The 22,704-nt window shown below is 42.8% G+C and overlaps 1 protein-coding gene across 4 annotated transcripts in view; it reads right to left on the bottom strand.

Moving 5' to 3' along the window:
* ZC3H18 (zinc finger CCCH-type containing 18) overlaps positions 1-22,704 on the bottom strand; it is a 77,663-nt gene that overhangs the window by 32,912 nt on the left and 22,047 nt on the right. For all 4 annotated transcript variants that reach the window (XM_066241989.1, XM_066241991.1, XM_066241990.1 and 1 more), the window contains 5 exons: positions 13,475-13,623; positions 13,164-13,256; positions 12,034-12,191; positions 5,542-5,659; positions 3,921-4,171 (listed from right to left, as the gene is read on the bottom strand). In XM_066241989.1, coding sequence (XP_066098086.1) covers positions 3,921-4,171; positions 5,542-5,659; positions 12,034-12,191; positions 13,164-13,256; positions 13,475-13,623 — 769 coding nt within the window. The remainder of the gene's footprint in view (positions 1-3,920; positions 4,172-5,541; positions 5,660-12,033; positions 12,192-13,163; positions 13,257-13,474; positions 13,624-22,704) is intronic.

The following is a 22,704-nucleotide window of genomic DNA, read 5'->3' on the forward strand; positions in this document are numbered from 1 at the left end:
AAAAATAAAAGAAAAAAATAAAACCTAGTCTGTGGTGGTACAGCAGATAAAACGTCAACCTGGAATGCTGAAGTCTCCAGTTTGAAACGCTGGGCTTGCCCACTCAAGGCACATACGGGAAGCAACTACTACGACCTGATGCTTCCTGCTTCTACCTCTACCCCATTTCTCTCTCTCTCTCCTTTCTCTAAAATCAATAAATCTTAAAAAAAACAAAACAGTATGTATTGACATAAAAACAGACACACAGATCAAGGAAACAGAACAGAGAGCTCAGAAATAAATTCTTGCACATAGGGTCAACTTATATTTTGCAAGGGAGCCATGAATAATAAGTAAAGGACAGTCTCTTAAATAAATGGTGCTGGAAAAACTAGATATTCAAACGTAAAAAAATTAAATTGATCCCATTTTACACTTCTCAAGAATTAACTCAAAGTGAATGAAAACTTAAATGTGAGACCTGAAACCATAAAACTTCTAGAAGAAAACAGAGGGAAATAGCTCCTCAATGTGGGTCTTGGTGATGTTATAAGACACCTAAAGCACAAATAACAAAAGCAAAAGTTGCCCTGGCTGGATAGCTTGGTTGGTTAGGGCATTGTCCCAAAGCACAGAGGTTGCCAGTTCAATCCCTGGTCAGGGCACATACAGGAATGTGAGAGAGGAAGGTAGAGAGAGACAGGAACATCAATCCATTCCTGTATGTGCCCTGACTAGGGATCAAACCGGCAACCTATGTGCTTCAGGATGATGCGCTAACAACATATCTATGTTCCTGCCTCTCTCTCCCCCTTCCTCTCTTGCTAAAATCAATTTAAAAAAATTAAAAAACCAAAAGCAAAAATAAACAAGTGGGCTACATCAAATGACACTTCTGCACAGCAAAAGAAATAATCAACAAAATAAAAGACAACCCGGCCCTGGCCGGTTGGCTCAGTGGTAGAGCGTCAGCCTGGTGTGCAGGAGTCCGGGTTCGATTCCCGGCCAGGGCACACAGGAGAAGCACCCATCTGCTTCTCCACCCCTCCCCCTCTCCTTCCTCTCTGTCTCTCTCTTCCCCTCCCACAGCCAAGGCTCCACTGGAGTAAAGTTGGCCTGGGCACTGAGGACGGTTCCAAGGCCTCTGCCTCAGGTGCTGGAATGGCTCTGGTTGCAACAGAGCAATGCCCCAGATGGGCAGAGCATCACCCCCTGGTGGGCGAGCCAGGTGGATCCTGGTCAGCCGCATGTAGAAAGTCTGACTGCCTTCCCGTTTCCAACTTCAGAAAAATACACACACACACACACAAAAGAAAACCCATAGAATGGAAGAAAATATTTGTAGACCATATATCTGATAAAGGGTTAATATCAAAATCACAATAAGATATTTCCTTATACCTGTTAGGATGGCTCTTATCTAAAAACAAAACAAAACAAAAAACTAGAAATAATAATGGTTGGTGAAGATGGGGAACCCTTCTGTACTATTGATGGGAATGTAAAATGGTGTAGCCACTATGAAAAACAGTATGTAGGTTCCTCAAGAAATTAAAAATAAAACTATCATATGATCCAGCAATCAAATCCCATTTCTGGGTATATATCCAAAGGAAGTGAAATTGCTCTCATGATATCTGCAGTCATGTACACAACAGCATTATTCATAACAGCTAAACATGGAAACAACCTAAGTGGCCAATGACAGATGAATGGATTAAAAAAAGCAGTATATATATTCAGTGGAATACTATTCAGCCATGAAAAAGGACAGCCTGCCATTTGCAACATGGATAGACCTTGATGACATTATGCTTAGTGACACAAGCCAGACAAAGAGTCTCTGTTCTCACTATATGTTTCTCATACTAGAATCTAAAAAAGCCAAACTCATAGAAACAGAAAGTAGAATGGTGGTTGCAATGTGCCAGGGGGTGGGGGAAATGGGGAGAAGTTGGTCAGAAGATAAAAATTTCCAGTTATAAGGTGAATAAGTTTTGGGATCTAATGCACAGCATGGTGACTAGAGTTAACAACAGTGTATGTATTGTATATCTAAATTACTAAGAAAAGAGACCTTAAATCTCATCACCACACATACAAAAATGGTAATTATGTGAGATGATGATGTGTTAACTAATCTTAGTGTAGTAATTATTTCACAATGTAAATCCCTCTCCCCCTTCTCTCCCTCTTCCCTTACCGCAGCCAGGGGCTTGATTGGTTTGAGTGTGGGCCCCGGGTGCTGAGGATAGCTCGGTTGGTCCAAGCGTGTCAGTGTCAGGCACTAAGAATAGCTCAAATACCTTGATTTGAGCAAGGGCCCTAGACAGGGGTTGCTGGGTGGATCCCAATTGGGGCACATGCAGGAGTCTGTCTCACTATTTCCCCTCTCTCACTTAAAAAAAATAATGAAGAAAATGAACATCATCATGAAAGTGAAATGAAAACCCACAGAATGAAAGAATGTATTTGCAAACTAGATATATCTGATAAGAAACTTGTACCTAGAATATATAAAGAACTTCTACAACTCAATAATGACTACCACGAACTGGAATGTGGAGTACCCAGGTTTGAAACCCTGGGCTTGCCTGGTCAAGGCACATATGGGAGTTGATGCTTCCTGCTCCTCCCTCCTTTCTCTTTCTCCTCTCTCTCAAAAAAATAAATCTTAAAATAATAATAATAATAATAATAATAATGACTACCAAATTTAGAAATGAGTAAAGGATCTAAATAGATACTTTTCCAAAGGTAATATACATATGGCCAATAAAAATACGAAAAGATATTCAACATCCTTAGTTATCAGAGAAAAGCAAATTAAACTACAATGAGACAAATTCATATAAGGAAGAAATTGGAACCCTCAGACATTTCTGGTGGGAGTGTAAAATGTTGCAGCTACTTTGGAAAAATCCTCCGTTAGTTCCTCAAAATATCAAACATAGTTACCACATGACCCAGCAATTCCACTCCTAGATTTTCAATCCAAAGAAATAAAAATTAAGTTCCCACAAAAACTTTCATGCAAATGTTCATTTTCATGATAGCCAAAAGGTAGAAACAACCAAACTGTCCATCAACTAACAGTTAAACAAAAGATATTATAATTCCACTTATATGAAATGTCCACGATAAGCAAATCCATAGAGACAGAAAGTGGACTGATTAGTGGTTGCCAGGAGCCAGCTGGGCACTTGGAGAAAATGAGAGTGACTGCTAATGGGTACGTTTCTTTTTGGGAAACAGTGCTCTAAAATTGTGGTGATGGTACCACAAGTCTACGAATACTTGATAATCGTGGAATTTGTACATTTTAAACGGGTATATTGCAAGGTCTGTGAATTATATCTCAATAAAGCTGTAATGAGGACCACCTGTCCTATTCCAGTATTTAAATATTTAAAAAGAAATAAGAGCCCTGTGAAGCCCCAGAGCCCACCTCACCCCTTGGGCCTTCTGTGGGACACGCCCTCACTGCTCACCACAGCAGTCCAACTGGCAGCCCTCATGGAGCAACATGGAACCTGCCACACAGACAGCAAGCTAAGTGGAGAGGCCAGCGGTCTACTTGCAGACTCAAGCCCCTGATTCTAGCTGCTAGAGCGCCACACTGTGGCCAGCAACATGCGCACCCTGCAGTTCCTAATTCCTTCTCCCAAGCCCCAGGTGAACTGGGAATCCAGGACTTTCCTGACTTAGGACAGTAATACTGTGGTGCACAGTGCACAGAGAATGTTTCATAACATGCAAGATACATGATGGAGCAGCAACTACTAATCAAAAGAGCAACATTTCTTCAGCAACTGTTTGGGCAAGAGGTTGTAGGAAGCAGGCAAGGCCAAGACAGTGGCGCTGCAGGCTCCTCCTCTTGTGGTTCTGCAACCCAGTCTGCCGGATTCCAGCAGGGAGCCCAGTGGTTGGTGGCCTACCTTGCTGGCTGTGGAGAGCGGGGCTTTGGCTTCTCCTTTTCCTTCTCCCGCTCCTTCTCTCTGTCTCGGTCTCTGTGCTGTCTGTCCTTCTCGTCCCGCTTGGCTCGCTCTCGCTCCCACTCCTCTTTCCTCCGCTGCCGCTCTTTGTCCCGCTCCCGCTCGCGCTCTCGCTGCCGGCGTTCCCGCTCTCGGTCTCGCTCCCGCTCGCGCTCTCGTTGTCTGTTCTCTCGCTCTCTTTCCCTTTCCCGCTCCTTTGTTGAAAAGCCAAACACATACACACACCAGCTGCAATTTAAACATTTATAATGGAAAGTACAGAGAAAACACAAAAGAGCAAGCAAATGAAGATTAGGGAACATCTCTGGTGGTAATTTTGTTTGTTTCTTCTTAAAAAACAATGTTATAAAAATGGGTTAGATGTCAAATTAGAGTGGAACACAACCTAAGAGTGAACTCTTCCTACTACTAATTCTAATCAGCCTTCAAGGGCTGGTGTGAGTTCTGGCTGCCAGCGGGTGAGCAGGCTCCCTGGCCTCAGGTCTTCATGTGCACAGTGGGACAAGCAAGACTGCACAGACTCAGGCCCAGGGCACCTAAACTATTCTGCTTTAGGTATCTGGAACAGAGTGGGCACCACAAAATGGTGGCTCCTGTTTTTCTAAGTACAATCCTTGAACAACTTTTTGAACTCTTACTGTTTTCATTCATTTGCTCTAATATTTAAAGTTCAAAGTGAATACTGCCCAAATCACAGCACATTGACAGGTTTTGAGCTTTAGGTGGCCTGCAAAGAAATGAAGTGCACTCACTCCTGACTTTCATGCTGGCTCGCCCCGTGGACAGTGGGGAATGTGATGGAAAGGGATTCCAGCAGGTCTCTGCTACTTCCAAGGCTGTCCTGTCTGGCATGAGGCACTGCACCCCCGCAGCCCAACCGCAGTGAGGAATCTGCTCTACTGGGGAAAGGGGCATGGATGGTCAACCAGAATCCTTGTTTCTCCATTTGATGGGTTCATAGGCCAGTCACTTTTCTTTGGTCCTAAAAATGCATGACTCTGTCATAGAAGTCATAGCACAAAAACTACTAAGCTGCCTCTAACTAATTCCTTCCTAGTGGCAGCTTTTTCAAATCACCCAAAAGCATAAGATTAGGAACTCAAAGGCTGAAGCACATATATTCACAAATATACTAAATTCTCAAGAGAAATTCTAATATAGATTGGTTCTCCATTAGACCAAGGCATGGCTGGTCGAGGCCCAAAGGAATGTAAATAATTGGTTAAACATGACAATTATAAAATGTTGTTATTACCATGGAGCCTGAAAAAGTAATATGTTTAAGAGGGTGGAGTATACTCCCCTGCAAACTAGCATTAACAACCTAATCAGCAAATCGAATTTTTTAAAAAAGGCAAAAACACAGAAAAACCCAAGGAAGTCACTCTTCAAATCACCACAAATTTAATCTGTGGATCTGAATTAGTTCTTCAGTCAATTTGGGTTGGAGTCAGCACACTGCCGACATAATTAAGCTCACGTATAAAGTCCTATAAATAAAAAAGGGGATATTTCAATGCACCAATCAGTGAAGTTCAGATCTGCAAATCTAAGCCCTACTTACCCGGTAATTGTGGTATGGTTCTGTTTCTGTATATTGCACCCTGAAATTCTCATACTGCCCGCCCCGCCAGAACCGTTCCATTTCATAGTCATAATAAGGATCTGCATAAGGCTCAAGTCTGGAAAATAAAATAAAAATAAAAAGTAAATATTTTCATTAAGAAATAATATTGCAAATGTAAAAATATTAAGAAAATAATTACTATGACTAAGTGAGATTTATTCTAGAAATGCAAGGTTGAGTCAACATTAGGAAATTTACAAGCATATCTCATACAACAGACCTAAAGAGAAAGGTCCCAGGATTCCATCTATGGATGATGCAAATGTCTGTGACAAAAATTCAATACCCCTTCCTGATAAAAATACTCAAGAAGATAGGAAATAAAACCTCCTTAAAGTGATATATGTATACACTTTAGAATAAAGCCAGCTTCTTACTGCAGGTTAACAGGGGAGGCATTTCTGTAAGACTGCGATGCAAAAAGGAGGCCTGCTGCTCCCCCAGTGACCCACCATTGTGCTAGAGGCACTGCTAATGCGATCAGACTAGAGGTGCCCAAGAAAGGCATAATGGGAAAAGGAGGGAAAAGATCTCAGTCTGCAAAATGAATGACGTTATGCCTGAAAAATCAGGACTTGATGATAAAGCCAATTCAAACATCCAGAAGAATCCAGTAAGGCAGACAGAGAAAAATTAACATACAGAACCCCAAATCTTCACATACACATATAACCAGTGAGGAGACAGAGTATAGAGAAAACTTCATTTCAGCGAGAAAATACTTACAAACAAAATACACTTAACCAGAAATATGCAAACCTATTTGAGGAAAACTTTAAAACACTCTTGAAAGATACAAAAGGTGCTACCACCTTGTCATCTTCACAGCCTTCCTCTGGCTGCTTTTTCTAGGAAATCTCTCGTCGGTGTTTCCAGTGACCCTGGCACAGATAACGCAAGGCTGGCTCTGCCAAATGACACAGCTTTTTTTCATCCTAAACAGCCAGACACTTTTCTAACAACCTAACTCTCATGCCATGCAGATTATATTTAATGACAATCATCAATAACTATGTGCAGAGGCCTGCAGCACCGCATCTGCTACACAGAAAGAGAGTACAATCCTTGAGGCAGACTTTTCCCATGACCTTAAAAATTCAAAACCAACACAATACATAGCTAATGAAGATCCCAGAAAAAACTTCTAAAGGGGTGTGAGGGTATGTGCTCTCTCAAAGGAGGAACTATGGGCAAATTTGTTTTGGGGAAACTGGTTAAGCAAAATAAAAATGGCTGCAGTGTTATTTACAACAGCCAAGATTTGGAAGCTGCCCAAGTGCCCATCAGTGGATGAGTGGATAAAAAAGCTGTGGTACATTTACACAACGGAATGCTATTTAGCCATAAAAAGAAGGAAATCTTACCTTTTGCAACAGCATGGATGGACCTGGATAGTATTATGCTAAGTGAAACAAGCCAGGCAGAGAAAGACAGTCCCATATGATTTCACTTATATGTGGATTTTTTTTTAACAGAGACAGAGAGAGAGTCAGAGAGAGGGACAGATAGGGACAGACAGACAGAAATGGAGAGAGATGAGAAGCATCAATCATCAGTTTTTTGTTGCAACACCTTAGTTGTTCATTGATTGCTTTCTCTTATGTGCCTTGACCGTGGGCCTTCAGCAGACTGAGTAACCCCTTGCTTAAGCCAGTGACCTTGGGTAGAAGCTGGTTAGCTTTGCTCAAACCAGATGAGCCCACGCTCAAGCTGGCGACCTCGGGGTCTTGAACCTGGGTCCTCTGCATCCCAGTCCGATGCCTATTCACTGCGCCACTGCCTGGTTAGGCTATATGTGGAATTTAATGAACAAAATAACAAAACAGAAACAGACTCATAGATCCAGAGAACAGACTGACAGCTTCAGAGAGGAAGGGCATTGGGGACTGGGTGAAAAAGGAAAAGGGATTAAGCAAAGAAAGAGAAATTCATAGACACAGACAATGGTGATTACAAGAGGGAAAGGGAGGTAGAGGCAGGTAGTAGAGAGTAAACGGGGATGAATGATGATGGAAGGAGACGTGACTTGGGGTGGTGAACACACAATACAATATACAGATGATGTATTATTGAATTGTATACCTGAAGCTTAGTTTTATTAACCAATGTCAACCCAATAAAATCAAACAAACAAAACAAAACCCAGCCTTTTTCCTGCAGGCTTTCTCAGTCCTAGGATACAATGGATGGGGATAAGGCATGCAGCATTTCCTTGGCCCGCCTCCCTCAGAACTAAGCTTGGGCTGCCCACCAGCCCACAGGGTTTTGGTCTACAGGAGTCCATAAAGTGCTGCCATGAACTCAACTTGGCAATGACTGCCTCCTCAGGCACAATCTTTTTTTTTTCCCCTCAGGCACAATCTTGAAGGATGAAAGCTGGCAATGGTGCATTCCTAGGCCCTGGGCTTATGGCCTAACAGTCTGGCCCTGGTTTACTAAGAAGCTCTATTTCAGATAGCTCTGCCAAAGACTTTATTCCTTGAAGATGACACCCTGTGCATTTGGGGGGCTACTTGTGTCTTCTGAATCACAGGCTCCTTTGGGATTCAGTGGTGTCCTCTTGGTATAGTGCCCCACAGCCCCAGATGCAGAGATGACATTTCTTAAGGATTCTTATGCATGAGGTCTCACAAGTCAGGTGGCATCTGAATCAAGTGCCCAAGGTGGTAGAAAGGGAGTTTTACAAGCTGAGTTGGGGCCCTGGCCAGTTGGTTCAGTGGTAGAGCATCAGCCTGGTGTGTGGAAGTCCCAGGTTCAATTCCTGGTCAGGGCACACAGGAGAAGCGACTATCTGCTTCTCCACCTCTCCCCCTCTTGCTTCTCTCTCTCTTCCCCTCCTGTAGCCATGGTTCGATTGGAGCGAGTAGGCTCCAGACACTGAGGATGGCTCCATGGCCTCCGCCTCGGGTGCTAAGAGCTGCTAAGCAACGGAGCCATGTCCCAGACGGGCTGAACACAGTCCCCTAGCGGGCTTGCCCAGTGGATCCCAGTCAGGGTGGATCCTCGTCAGTGCACATGTGCGAGTCTGTCTCTGCCTCCCTTCCTCTCACTGAATAAAACAACAACACCAACAACAAACAATGAGTTAGAATGTGTCTATATAGAAAAGCATTATTTTTACTAAATGATCCTGATAGGTAAATTGTTTAATTCCAAACAAAAGTATAAAGAAAAAACTAATTTCCCCATCCTCTATACCAGTGGTAGTCAACCTGGTCCCTACCGCCCACTAGTGGGTGTTCTAGCTTTCATGGTGGGCGGTAGCAGAGCAACCAAAGTATAAATAAAAAGATAGATTTAACTCGAGTAAGTTGTTTTATAAAGATTTATTCTGCCAAACTTAGCAAAAATCCGATATAAAGTACTTGGTAAGTAATTATTATTATATGCTTTAACTTGCTGTAACTCTGCTTTATAAATTTTATAAAGTAAAGTTACTTCCCTACTTTATAAATCACCACTACTGTGGAACTGGTGGGTGGTTAGAAAATTTTACTATTAATAGAGATATAAAAGTGGGCGGTAGGTATAAAAAGGTTGACTACCCCTGATCTATACCATCTCAGAATACTTCCTTAGTTGTTGAACGGGCAGCTTTCCCATGGGTTCTACAACCAAGTACCTAGCTCCACACAACCAGAACTGACCACATTAAGCAGGTTCCACGTGACAACTATTCAGAGCTTTTCTACCCCTAAAATTCAGAGTGAGGTCTGATGGCCTATGTCTCTGTAATTGGAATCAGTGGTTCTTACACTTCAGTGGGCTTAGAATCATCCAGGGGGCTTGTTAAAAACAGCTGGCTGGGTGGGCTCCACACCCCTAGAACTTCTGATCAGGAAGCTCTGAGAGACTGCATTGCCAACAAGCTCCCTGGTGATGCTGCTGCTGGTGCAGAGACTACCCCTGGGGAGCCACAGCCTTCAGCTGTCCCACTACCTTTCCCCACTTGGGCTGGAACCTTGGTCATGGACACGCTGCATCACTGGGAATAGCATCTGGGCACAAAGCAGTCAAAGAGCAGGTCCCAGTAGAGGAGAACTATTAAGGCTTGGTCTTTCTGAACCTCTTGTAAAATTCCAACTTAAGTTTTTCAGTCACTCTTCCACACACTCTGCAAAGCACATCCCACTCTGCCAGCTGTTATATCTGAGGGCTGGCCAACCCAGGTGCTAGAGGGGAGCTGGTGGCTTGGGTGGAGGAGGGGTCTGCTCTGCCCTGGTTTCCTTCTGCAGCCAACAGCGGCCATTCCCTCCCACTTCCCCAAGCCCAGCCTCATCATTGGCCTTGAAGATGCCAGCACTGCTGTCCCCTGTCCTCTTCTCAGAGGCCCGAGTTCTAACCCTTTCTCCCAACCTTTTTTTTTTTTTTTTTACAGAGACAGAGAGAGTCAGAGAGAGGGATAGATAGGGATACACAGACAGGAACGGAGAGAGATGAGAAGCATCAATCATTAGTTTTTCGTTGCGACACCTTAGTTGTTCATTGATTGCTTTCTCATATGTGCCTTGACCATGGGCCTTCAGCAGACCGAGTAACCCCTTGCTCAAGCCAGCGACCTTGGGTCCAAGCTGGCGATGGGTCTCAAACCAGATGGGTCTGCACTCAAGCTGACGACCTCGGGGTCTTGAACCTGGGTCCTTCCGCATCCCAGTTCGATGTTCTATCCACTGTGCCACCGCCTGGTCAGGCCAACTTTTCAGTTTTAATATTAACTCCCCCCCACCACAGCAGCTACTTCTTGCAGGTGCTACCTCTTTCTGCGTCTGCAGCCACCTAGAAGACATGTCTTTATGTTAAACGCTCTGCATTAAAAAGCCAGATGGTTTCTGCTGGGTGGACTCTGGCTGGGGCACTTTCCCACCTGACATATGCCAGAGGTCTGGGTGGGGCCGGGCATGTGCAGGTCACAAAAGCCTTGGTTAATCTGATGCATAGCAGATGTTGAAAAAACAAAACACAAGGAAAAACCTGGCTGTAAGTCCTGTTCTCAGAAGCTCAGCGTCTGAGAGCCTTGCAGTATTGACCTTCCCTGTCAGAGAAGGAAGCAGCCATTGTCATACCGGCACCAAACACGGGGCAACGTTAGAGCATAGCTGCTTGTGCAGCTGAGGATGGCACAGAACCAGGCCCACCAGATTGCTCCCCATCAGGCCTGTTTTCTGGGACCATGTTCCAGGCAGGATGAGACACTGTCAAGGATGGACCCTGAGGTTCTAAAACCCTCTCTCTCACTACTCACGAGAACCACCCCCAGAACAGGTTCTGTCTCTACAGAGACCGGCATCTGTGACTCTCACAAACACCCCCCAGTCAAGGACAGTGCCATCCTCCTCCCTTACACTGGAAGGAGGTCAGGCCTTAAGACTTGTGGCGATATGCCCTCAGCAGCAGACACACTTCTTACTCACACACTGCTGTCCGTAATCTAACACTTTCACCACACACAGAATTAGGAAACAAAAGTTTTAACTACTCTTTTAAATCTCTACCCCTTTGACTACTGAGCTGTTAGCTACCACGACAGGAGTGGGCACAGAACATCCTGTCTTCTCTCTGCAAGCAGAAAGGCCAGGGGAGCATGACCTGGGAACGGAGGGAACTGAGACAGCCCAGTGGGTCCAGGTCTCCAAGACTAAATCCTCAAACACAGCACTGTACGTGTTCCCTTTTCTCTGCACTCATTTCAGCCAGAAGTCAGCAACTGGGACTTTCTAGTAGCAAACATAAATGAATCAAGTGAAAGACAGTTCAGATCACCGAGTGCAGTGTGTGCTTCAGGTCATACTGTCCTGTGACCTCAGCTGACACGGCAACGAGGGCTCAGGAGAAACCTGGTCTGTCTTTGTCCCCGTAGAGGTGAGGGCAACAGACCTGGGCTTCCCCTGGGAGCAGGAGCACTGGAAGACCAGTGCTATACTGACTATGTTACACAACTTCCAAAGACTGGACTTACATTTTTCAACCACATGTACTTGGTAGGAAAAAACAGAAAGAAACCAAAAAGAAAACATTTACAATGAAAAGGGTCACAACTCCCATGCTCTTGAATTTTAGTTACACATTTCATAGGTTTTCCTGGTTCCTGGGTAACTTGGGGACAGGTGAGGAAAAGAGTTATGTGGCCTCAGGAACAGCTATATAAACTCCCAAAGCTTGCAGGAGCCCAAATGGGCACAGGCCCTTCCCAGTCACAAGGCCCTGGCACAAAACTAAAACACTTCCTTCATGGAAACAAAACACTGAGGAAACTCAATTGCAAAATATGTGAAATTATCTCAAGAACATCATTCTCAGTCCAGGGAGAGCAGACAGGCCCCAGCCCTTGGGAAGCCTACGTGCTGCTGCTCTCCAGGACCCAAGCCCCACATAGCTGAGGACAACTTAATTCTCTTTCAAAAGGGAAGGAAGAGGCAAACCATTCCTTACGTCGTGTCTCTGACATCTCTTGTGATCCGATAATTCCAATCTCGGAAAACTTCATTTTCTTTGTCAAACTCCCGTTCATCTTCACCAATTGTCACAGTAAACCTTTTCTCTTCAAAATCCGGCTCCTGTTCTTTTCGAATGGTTGCTTTTTTTAAAACCTACCATTGTGAGAAGAAGCAAATACCAGTTACTGCTAGGAAAAACAAAGGGAAGCCTGTCCTGATTTGACCCACAGAAGTTTGGCCAGTGTGGCTTGAGCGGGATGGCTGAGTGCTGAGTGGGCAAGGTGTGCCTAAGCTCTACGCCTGGGGCACACACAGGCTCCCGTGTGCCTTTCTGCAGGACTGGAGTGCTTTGTCCCTGCACATAGCTGTGCCTGGCAGTCAGGACAGGCCCACTAAGCAGCACCATGGAGCTTACTCATATTCTGGGAAGGGTGATGAAGGTGATGGCTTCCAAATGATAGTCCGGGCATTGAACCAGGGAGCCCCCGATAATAATTCAGTAAGAAGGACTGCACGCGGAGAGGAAGGTAAGTCTGCTCATGGGAGAAAAGACCTAAGGGGCCATTCAATTCTCAAAGGAAAGAAGGGGTGGTGAAGTATGTGCTATGGGAGAGAGAAGAATTTTGTTTTAGTTTGTCATCTCACTGAAGGGAAATCGATGTAGGGAGCTCAGAAAGCAGCCTGGCCATCCAGGGCCAGAGTCTGGGCTGGAGTAAAGGAGTGGAAAGAGGGGAGGCCCATATTCGCACTGCAGCTCTCAAGGGAGAAAGTGACTTCTCCAGAAGACAGGCCACTCGGGGCAGCAGTGTGTGCTAACTCTGGGGAGTGGCTCTGAGTGGCAGGGGGCTGTAGTACCAGCTGGTTATGGTCCAATGCTGCCCAAGACACATGAAGATAAGGGCCAGTGTTCTAGGTTGGGACTCCCTGGTCTTCTGGGCCTGGTTAGGACCTAGCATAACCCAGTCAGTTCAAAGTCATTTCCCATTCTCTAGCTCTTCAGAGAAATCACAGTAATATATTATCACTTGAGGTTTTACTGAGTTTTTTATCACTTTCTCTGGATCAAGGAAATTCTAGTTTTGGGCAAGGACTGTCACTACTTTTGGGTTTTCTGAATTCTGTTACCTCCTTTGCATGCCGAAGTCCTCGTTCCCAGGCACTCTCTGTGGGGGGTTCTGGGGGAGGTGGAGGCAAAATTTCATCAACGACTGGCCCACCCTAGTAAAAAGGAGAAAGAAAAAGTTGAAAAAGCAAGCAAACCTTTAAAATCTACAAAGAAAGAAAAGCAAAAACACCTGAAGCAACTGGAAAGCAGTGTGACCATGATGTTACAGAAATGCCTTTTACACAAGGAGTATTAATGTGCTTTAAGCTGGAGAGTCACAAACAGCTTAGATGTCTGATTTGCTAGCAATTAAAAAAAGGTGTTCACGTACCCAAGGGTTGGCAGGCATCAGTGGGTGAGGTCCAAGAGGTGGGGCACCATTAGGTGGGAAAGGTTCAGCTTTGGTGATTAGGGAGTAGTTGCCCTTGTCGTTGACTCCAGGATGTATAAACCTACAATTCATTCCCCAGGTACAGTTCCCTAAGGAAACAAAAGTTAGGTCAGAATGTGTCTATGAGAGCCCAAGTGCATGAGGTCAGCTTCCTGATTGCTTTGCTTGGACTTTCCTGAGAGCCTGTGACATGTCAGACAGCATGCTGAGCACACTCACAGGTTACTAGTGTCACCCTCCACCCCGTAAGGTGCATAAGTCTGAATATGGACAGGCCAAAGACAATCAGCTGCAGTGCAAGTATGTGTAGGCTCAGTTCTCACACCTGAGCCCTCCCCCCACCCCCGTGTGCCCATCTGCATACCCACACATACCCAGGTCACTGGCAGGCAGGCCTGAACAGTCTCAGGCCAGACCTGCAACTGGGGAGTGAGCCTAAAGGGATCCTGAAGGGGGCTGGTTATGTGTTAGAGGAAACATGACCATGTGAATAGTTCATTTTCCCCTCAAAACAGAAAAGTCTAACAGCTTCCCAGACAATCAGAGGTGACCTCCACTCTGGGTTTACTGCTCAGAAACACTACACCCTCAGCGAGGCTCACAGGTGCACATACATACAGGACCATAATTCTAACTCAAAACCCACTCATACTGAAATAGAAATCGAGAAGTATAAAAATGACCAGAATTCTGCAAGCTTGTCCCACAGTGGTCTTTATCAGCTCTGTAAATTTGCATTTCTCCTATCAAATGTCTCACAAACCATTTCAGTATATTTCCAGTATTTAAAACACATAGATATAATGAATTAGGTGTTCATGGCTTAGTATTATTCCGTTAAGAGAATGTCAGGGTTATTCAAGGAAACCACTTACCTTTCAACACAGAATGCAAGAAGTCAAAATTTTAAATATAATCAGTGAGTAAATCACTTCTAAAAAATTTAATTTTTAGAATAGTTATATGTACATAGGCTCATATAGTTAAAAAAAAACATTTTCAATGCGTTAACACAGTTAATTTTCAAACCATTTAAAAATATATATTCAACTTGTATTAAAGCCAACTTAATAATATATTGATCTAAATTAAATGTGAAATAAAATATTCTTAAAATTGCTTCTCTGGGAATGCAAAAACACCACCTTAACTTTTAAAAGTCCTAAGTGTTTAAGAAATCACATATAAGTCAGAGGGGAAATACTGTACTACAGGGGGTTCAGTCCCAAAGTCTCTGGTGGTATGAAGAAAAAAAGATGACTAAAAAAAGATGTAGTCATACAGCTAAATAAAAAATTTCAAACACTATCACCTTTACCATTTGACCCTTACAAAATTCATAATGCATTCCACATTGCTTTTGTAGCCAAAAAAAAAAAAGCTCATTGTAGAAAATTTGAAAGTACAAAAACAAAAAAGTATTAACAATATAAACTATAACTTTTTCATAATTTTATCTTATTATTTTGTATTTACTTATTCATTTTAGAGAGGAGAGAGAGGGAGAGAGAGAGAGAGAGAGAGAGAGAAGGGGCAGAAGCATCAACTCCCATATGTGCCTTGACCAGGCAAGCCGAGGGTTTTAAACTGACAACCTCAGTATTCCAGGCTGATACTTTACTGCGCCACCACAGACCAAGCTAACTTCTCCATGATTTTAGAACCAATATATATATCTAGATGGTAGATAAATGGGTGATAGTCTCTTCTTTTATTTAAAAAAACTTCAAAACAAAACATCACCCATGAGCCAACCCGGTGACAAAAAAATTCTTTTATCACATATTAGAAGGGGGAGAAAAGAGGAACAGGTGGATAAAAAGAAATACACGAGGGCCCTGGCTGGCTGGCTCAGCAGTAGAGCGTCGGCCCGGCATGTGGAAGTCCCAGGTTTGATCCCAGTCAGGGCATACAAGAGAAGTGACCATCTGCTTCTCTACCCCTCCCACTTCTCTCTTTCCGTCTTGCAGCCATAGCTCAACTGGCTCCAGCAAGCTGGCCCTGGGCGCTGAGGATGGCACCATGACCTTGCCTCAGTTGCTAAAAATAGCTCGGTTGCCAAGTGACAAAGCAGCAGCCACAAATGGTTAGAGCATCAGCCCCAGATGAGGGCTTGCCAGGTGGATCCTGGTCAGGATGCATGTGGGAGTCTGTCTCTCTGCCTCCCTGCCTCTCACTTAAAAAAAAAAAAGGCAAGTAAATAAAAAAAAAAGAAATACATTAGGAAAAGTAAAAGGCAAGAGCAGAAGTAGGTGCCTTTCTAAGACACTGGAGGGTGACAGAAGCCTGACCTGTTGGAAGCCCCTGCTCTGGATATGCTAAAACCATTGCTGAGTATATGTCTGGACCCTTGACCACCAAGGAGAAGAACAGATATCCAGCAAACGCAGCCAAAAAAGCAGTTAGAATGATTACAAACTCATAGGCTTTTTTTTTTCTTTACAGAGACAGAGAGTCAGAGAGAGAGAGAGAGACAGGGACAGACAGACAGGAATGGAGAGGGATGAGAAGCATCAATTATTAGTTTTTCGTTGCGCATTGTGACACTTTAGTTGTTCATTGATTGCTTTCTCTTATGTGCCTTGACCGTGGGCCTTCAGCAGACCGAGTGATCCCTTGCTCAAGTCAGCGACCATTGGGTCCATGCTGGTGAGCTTTGCTCAAACCAGATGAGCCTGCACTCAAGCTGGCGACCTCGGGGTCTCGAACCTGGGTCCTCCACATCCCAGTCTGACGCTCTATCCACTGCGCTACCGCCTGGTCAGGCTCATGAGCCTTTTAAAGTGACTTTTCTTTTTTTAAATGAGAGAGACAGAGACAGGAAGGGAGATGAGAAGAATCAACTTATAGCTGTTCATTGATTGCTTCTCATATATGCCTTGACCAGGGGGCTCAAGCCAGCAACCATGGGATCATAACTCTGATCCTACACTCAAGTGGGCGATCTCAGAGTTTCCAACCTGGGACTTCAATGTCCCTGGTCAAAGTTCAATTCACTGTACCACCACTGGTCAGGCTTATAGTGAATTTTTATCTGTGTACACAAAGATCTGGAAAGATACTAAACTGTTGGGACCGTGGAAGGAGAAACTTTCACCTTTTATTGTCTTGACTCTCATTAGCACATATTACTTTCATAATTTAAAAAAGTGTTAGGAAAAAAAAGTCTGGGAAATGGAAGCAAAAATCAATCTTGTTTTAAAATTGTGTGGTGTTGGTCTGCTTCTAAAATGCCACAAACACAAAAGTAATGTGGATTATGATTCTGACTGGATGAATAAATAGACTCGCAATTATATAAGGACATGGAGAGGAGCCCGAAGTGCAGAGAAGAAATGGAAACAGCTGTGACAGGGAGTTCAGTGGGACAAGTTTCTTCATCTTGGCCACACACAAAGGCATTGACAGTGTTCTATTTCTTAACTGGATGGTGGGCACATCAGTAATTGTTTTATTCTTTTATTATCTTTATGTCAGTGTAAACACTAGTATATTTTATATATGAAATATATTTCATAGTAAAACTAAATAAAAGGAATACATGTAAACAAAAAATATCCAAATACTCTAAAAGGTACTCAGTGAAGTCTCTATGCCTCCAGGGAGCTCCACAGAGGCAGTTATCAATTTACTGAGGAATTAATCAATCAGTCAGTGTGCCTATCCCTATTTTTTCCTAGAGTATACACTCTGTGTTGAATCTTTTTTTTTTCCACTAAATAATATATCTACAAAAAAGGAACCTGCACGCTCAACAGCAAAAGCCCAAACTCTTAACAGTGAAACAGACAATACATGCATGAAACCTAATGGGCCCCAGTAGAAATCAAGGAAACTAGAAAGAGACAACAGGAGATGAAATCCATATCCCCACCCTAGCAACCCACTGGTCACAACCCAGACACAAGACTAGCCCAAGGAATCCATCTCTCCCATTTCACGGTGTGAAATGTGAGAAGCATGCTGCATCTATGAGCACACGTTTGAGCATGTGTACACGGGAAGTCCAGAAACTACCAGATTTTAAAATTTCTAATTGCTGGTTCCATTGGTGATCAGCACAGTACAGTGCTGATACTGTTTTTGGGCTATGCTGCCACTGTTTTTGCATTGCTTCCTACTAGAACAACTGAAATAATTTTGTAGTATCTATTTTCAATACAAAGTACTTGCTTAGCACTAGAATTTTAAACAAAGACTTCCTTATTTCTAAATAAGACATAGTGGTCTTATTTAACTATACCTTGCTTCTATTTCCTGTTAATCGAAATAACTCAGAATAGGTAATAAATAATCAGACTCTGAACATGAAGTAAAGTACTTCATGATGGGAAGACAGAATATTTAAGTCTAATAATTAAAAACTAAGACCTTAAGCTCTACAAATGTATAGTCTAACAAGCACAAGTCCAAAGAACCATTGCATACAAAACTGTATGGATGCAATACCAAGAACTCCTACGTCCTTTTCTTTCCTGTCACAGAGAAGTAGGAAAGAAATGGACAGACAGCTGCAGTCACATCCAGCAGTATTCTGAGATATTTTAACTTAAGAAATATACTCATTATAGTAGCCAAAAAAATTTAAAAATTTTCTGTATAAGTAATGTGTACTTGACACCCGCAGTTCTTTTTTAGTCTCAGGACCCCATAGGGCCTTTATTTGAATGATATTTACTGTAGAAATTAAAACTGTGAAAACTTAAAGACCTAATATATAACATTTATAATTTTTTAATGTCAACATAAATGTTTTATCAAGAGTAAGCTATATTTAGAAAATACTTAGTGATAACAATAGTATTATTTTCCTTTTTTCAAATCTCTTTAATGCTGACACAGAATAGAAGAGAGCTGGGTTCTCATGTCTGTTTCTGCATTCAATTGCTGTGCTGCATTTTAACTGAAAATCCAGCCACAGGCAGAAATATAGCTGGATAAGAAAGGGGCATTTTAACAGCCTTTTCAGGTACTCTCATATGTTCTGATGCTACACCAAACTTGACAAGTGGAGGCTTCTTCAGTTTCCCACAACGAGGGATCTGTAACCCTATCACTGAACTTGACTGACTCTGTTCCACTGAAGGCCACTGGTCTATCTTGAACTGTGAATGGATCTTCTATCCAGGAAAGATTATGTAACATCACCCAGTGGACATTTGGAGAAATTCATTAGACACTAAAAACCTGTCAAGCTCACAGTGGAGATAGTGGCTCTCCAAAATTCTAATTTTTACTTGAGAGCTTGAATTTTATCATAAGCAACAGATATTGTCAGCCATTCTCCCTGAAGTGGCAGGCTCACTTGGTGAAGTTTTTGAAAAGACTTGGTTCTGCATCACCTTGGTGTGTCGTAGTCCTTCCTGCAAGTGAACACACGCTCCGTGGGAAAAGTGGCTGGCCCAGCTCACAGTGCAAACCTCGAACGTGCCCTCCCTGGAGATGACGTTTGCACTTCAGTGCGCAGCAGAGGGGCTCCATGCCCACTTCCAATTTCGTCATACTGAATATAAAAAAGACATATACTGAGGGCTCTAACTGGGGTGATAAAAATGCTCTAAAACTGGACTGTGGTCATGACTGCACAAGTTGGTAAATTTAATAAAAAGTCACTGAATTGTACACTTAAAACAGGCATATTTTATATGTAAATTATACCTTGATAAAGTTGCTTTTAAAAAAAGACCTGTAGGTAGTGCTGGCCGGCTGGCTCAGCAATAGAGCATTGGTCTGGCTTATGGAAGTCCTGGGTTCAATTCCCAGTCAGGGCACACAGGATAAACGACCATCTGCTTTTCCACCCTTCTCCCTCCTTTCTATCTCTCTCTGCCCCTCCTATAGCCATGGCTCAGTTGGAGCAAGTTGCTGAGGATGGCTCCATGGCCTCACCTCAGGAGCCGAGAGCAGCTGCCCCAGATGGGCAGAGCATTGCCCTGAAGGGGGTTTGCCAGGTGGATCCTGGTCAGGGCGCATGCTGGAGTCTTCCTACTTCCCTACTTCTCACTAAAAAAAAAAAAAAGATCTGTACACCAAGTGTAGAACAATTATAATTTTTACTGCTCTATTGCAGATATCATTAAAATTGATTCTTTAACTGTAGTCATGGTGGCCAATATGTATTAGTACAGAATTATTATTATGAAAATAGTTTTGACCTCAAGTATCTGTGAAAAAGTCTCAAGGACTCCTAGAAGTCCACAGACAACTCTGATAACTGCTGCTTTAAACATAAAACACAGGGATTCAAAAGTGGGCAATAGACATTTCTCCAGACATTCAAATGTCCAAAATGTACATTAAAAAGATGCTCCACCACTAATCCCTAGGAAAATGCAAATCAGAACCACAAGGAGGTCAGGAGATACCACCCTCACATTCATTAGTATAGTTAGTATAAGAAAAATCAGAAAATAACAAAGGTTGGTGAGGATTTGAGAAACTGGAACCTGTACAGCTGCCACGGAAAACAGTATGGCAGGTCCTCAAAAAATTAAAAACAGAATTACCAAGTGACTCAGCAATCTCGGCATATATCCTCAAAGATGTGAGAGCAGGGTCTTTTTAAAGAGATACAATGATCCCTCTTCTATAGTGGGGATTAGGTTCCAGAAGCCCCCACGATAGGCGAAAATCTGCGAAGTAGCGACCTTATACTGTATTTATTATTTATATATATTTAAGGCTTTATAAACCCTCCTCACACTTTTATTAACCTTTCCCATAGTTATTAATCTTTCCCACACTTATTTTACTGCAAAAGTAATTAAAATAATAAATATATAAAAATACCTATATACCGCAAAATCCTGCAATATAGCAAAAAATCAATGATACAGTGAGACCACAAAAAGTAAACCACGATATGGCAAGGGATGACTGTATTTGTACACTTATGTTCACAGCAGCTTTATTCACGTTAACTAAAATGTGGAAGCTACTCAAGTGTCCACTGTCTAATGAATGGATAAACTGTGGTCGATACACAATGGAGCATTATTTAGCCTTAAAAAGGAAATTCTTATACATGCTATACAAAATGAATAAACCTTGAGGACATTACGCTCAGTGAAATAAGCCAGTCACGAAAAGACAAATGGTGTATGATTCCCCTTACATTAGGCATATACAATAGTTAAATTCATAGAAACAGAAAGTAGAAAGGTAGTCACCAGGGACTGAGGGGAGTGAAGAATGAGAAGTTAGTGTTTAGTGCGGACAGAATTTTAGTTTTACAAGACAAAAAGGTCTAGAGATGGATGGTGGTGATGGCTGTAATATGAATGTACTCAATGTACATTTAAAAATAGTCAAAATGGCAAATTTTATACTATTTTATTATAATTTAAAAAAGAGAGAACAGAAGCTGCTGAGACAAGTAGGCCTGGAACAGGTTGGGCCCTACTGACAACTGGGAAAATCAGAAACCCAAGAGAGGACACAATCTAAAGAAAAAGCTAGTTATGTCTTTGTGACTGGAACTTTGCGTACTGAGATTCAACACAACATACATACAGGCAGTTCCTGGGTTACGAACAAGATAGGTTCTCAAGCTGAATTGGTAAGTTGGAACTGGTACATTTACCTATTAAATTCATCTTAGACAGATGTTTGTCTTAACATAGTATTTTTTACCTTTTTGTGCATATAAATACTTAAATGTTTTCAAACCTACAGAACCCATCTTGTTCATAACCCAGGCACTACCTGTAAATGAGAAGTAAAATTATACCATAAAGTTTCAGTGCTTTAAACTATCTCAATTTGTGTTCCTAAGTACATCTTTTATCAATAAATAATCTGAAGATCACAACTTATAAAACTATAAAAACTATAGCTAACAAACTTGAAGTTTTCCTTTTTTCTTTTCTTAAGTGAGAAGCAGGGAGGCAGAGAGACAGACTCCTACAAGTGCCCTAACTGGGATCTACCCAGCAAGCCAATCATGAGGTGATGCTCTGCCTATCTAGGGCTGTTGCTCTGTTACTTGGCAACTGAACTATTTTAGCACCTGATGAGAGGTCATGGAGCCATCCTCAGCACCTGGGGCCAACTTACTCCAGCTGAGCCTTGGCTGCAGGAGAAGAGAGAAAGAGAAAAAGAGAGAGAGAAGGAGGAGGGGGAAGGGTGAAGAAGCAGATGGTTGCTTCTCCTGTGTGCCCTGATCGGAAATTGAACCCAGGACATCCACACGCTGAGTCGATGCTCTACTGCAGGGGTCCCCAAACTACGGCCCACGGGCCACATGCGGCCTCCTGAGGCCATTTATCCGGTCCCCGCCGCACTTCCAGAAGGGGCACCTCTTTCATTGGTGGTCAGTGAGAGGAGCATAGTTCCCATTGAAATACTGGTCAGTTTGTTGATTTAAATTTACTTGTTCTTTATTTTAAATATTGTATTTGTTCCTGTTTTGTTTTTTTACTTTAAAATAAGATAGGTGCAGTGTGCATAGGGATTTGTTCATAGTTTTTTTTTTATAGTCCGGCCCTCCAACGGTCTGAGGGACAGTGAACTGGCCCTCTGTGTAAAAAGTTTGGGGACCCCTGCTCTACTGCTTAGCCAACTAGCCAGGGCCTAAAAAAATTTTCAAATTAAGATATAATTCATATACCACAAAATATACTTTAAAGTATATAACTGAGTGAGTTGTAGTATATTCAAAATTGTGCAATGACCACCACAATTTCAGAACATTTCATCATGTCAAAAGGGAACTTTTTTTGTGTGTGACAAAGATAAGAGACAGGGACAGACAGACAGGAAAGGAGAGAGATAAGCAGCATCAAATTTTGTTGCGGCACCTTAGTTGTTCATTGATTGCTTTCTCATATGTGCCTTGACAGGGAGGGAGCAGTAGGGAGGCTACAGTGGACCGAGTGACCCCTTGCTCAAGCCAGTGACCCTGGGCTCAAGCTGGTGAGTCTTGCTCAAACCAGATGAGCCTGTGCTCAAGCTGGCAACCTTGGGGTCTCGAACTTGGGTCCTCTGCATCCCAGTCCAACGCTCTATCCACTGTGCTACCTCTTGGTCAGGCAAAAAGGAACCTTTTTGTACTGATTGGACATCACCCCTTTGATATTCCTATCCCCTGGCCTATACAATGACTAATCTATTTTCTGTCTCTGTGGATCTGTCTGTTCAGGACAGTTCACATAAGTGAAAATATAAAATGT

The sequence above is a fragment of the Saccopteryx bilineata genome, chromosome 9 (genome assembly GCF_036850765.1).
Source record: "Saccopteryx bilineata isolate mSacBil1 chromosome 9, mSacBil1_pri_phased_curated, whole genome shotgun sequence".
Classification (NCBI taxonomy): domain Eukaryota; kingdom Metazoa; phylum Chordata; class Mammalia; order Chiroptera; family Emballonuridae; genus Saccopteryx; species Saccopteryx bilineata.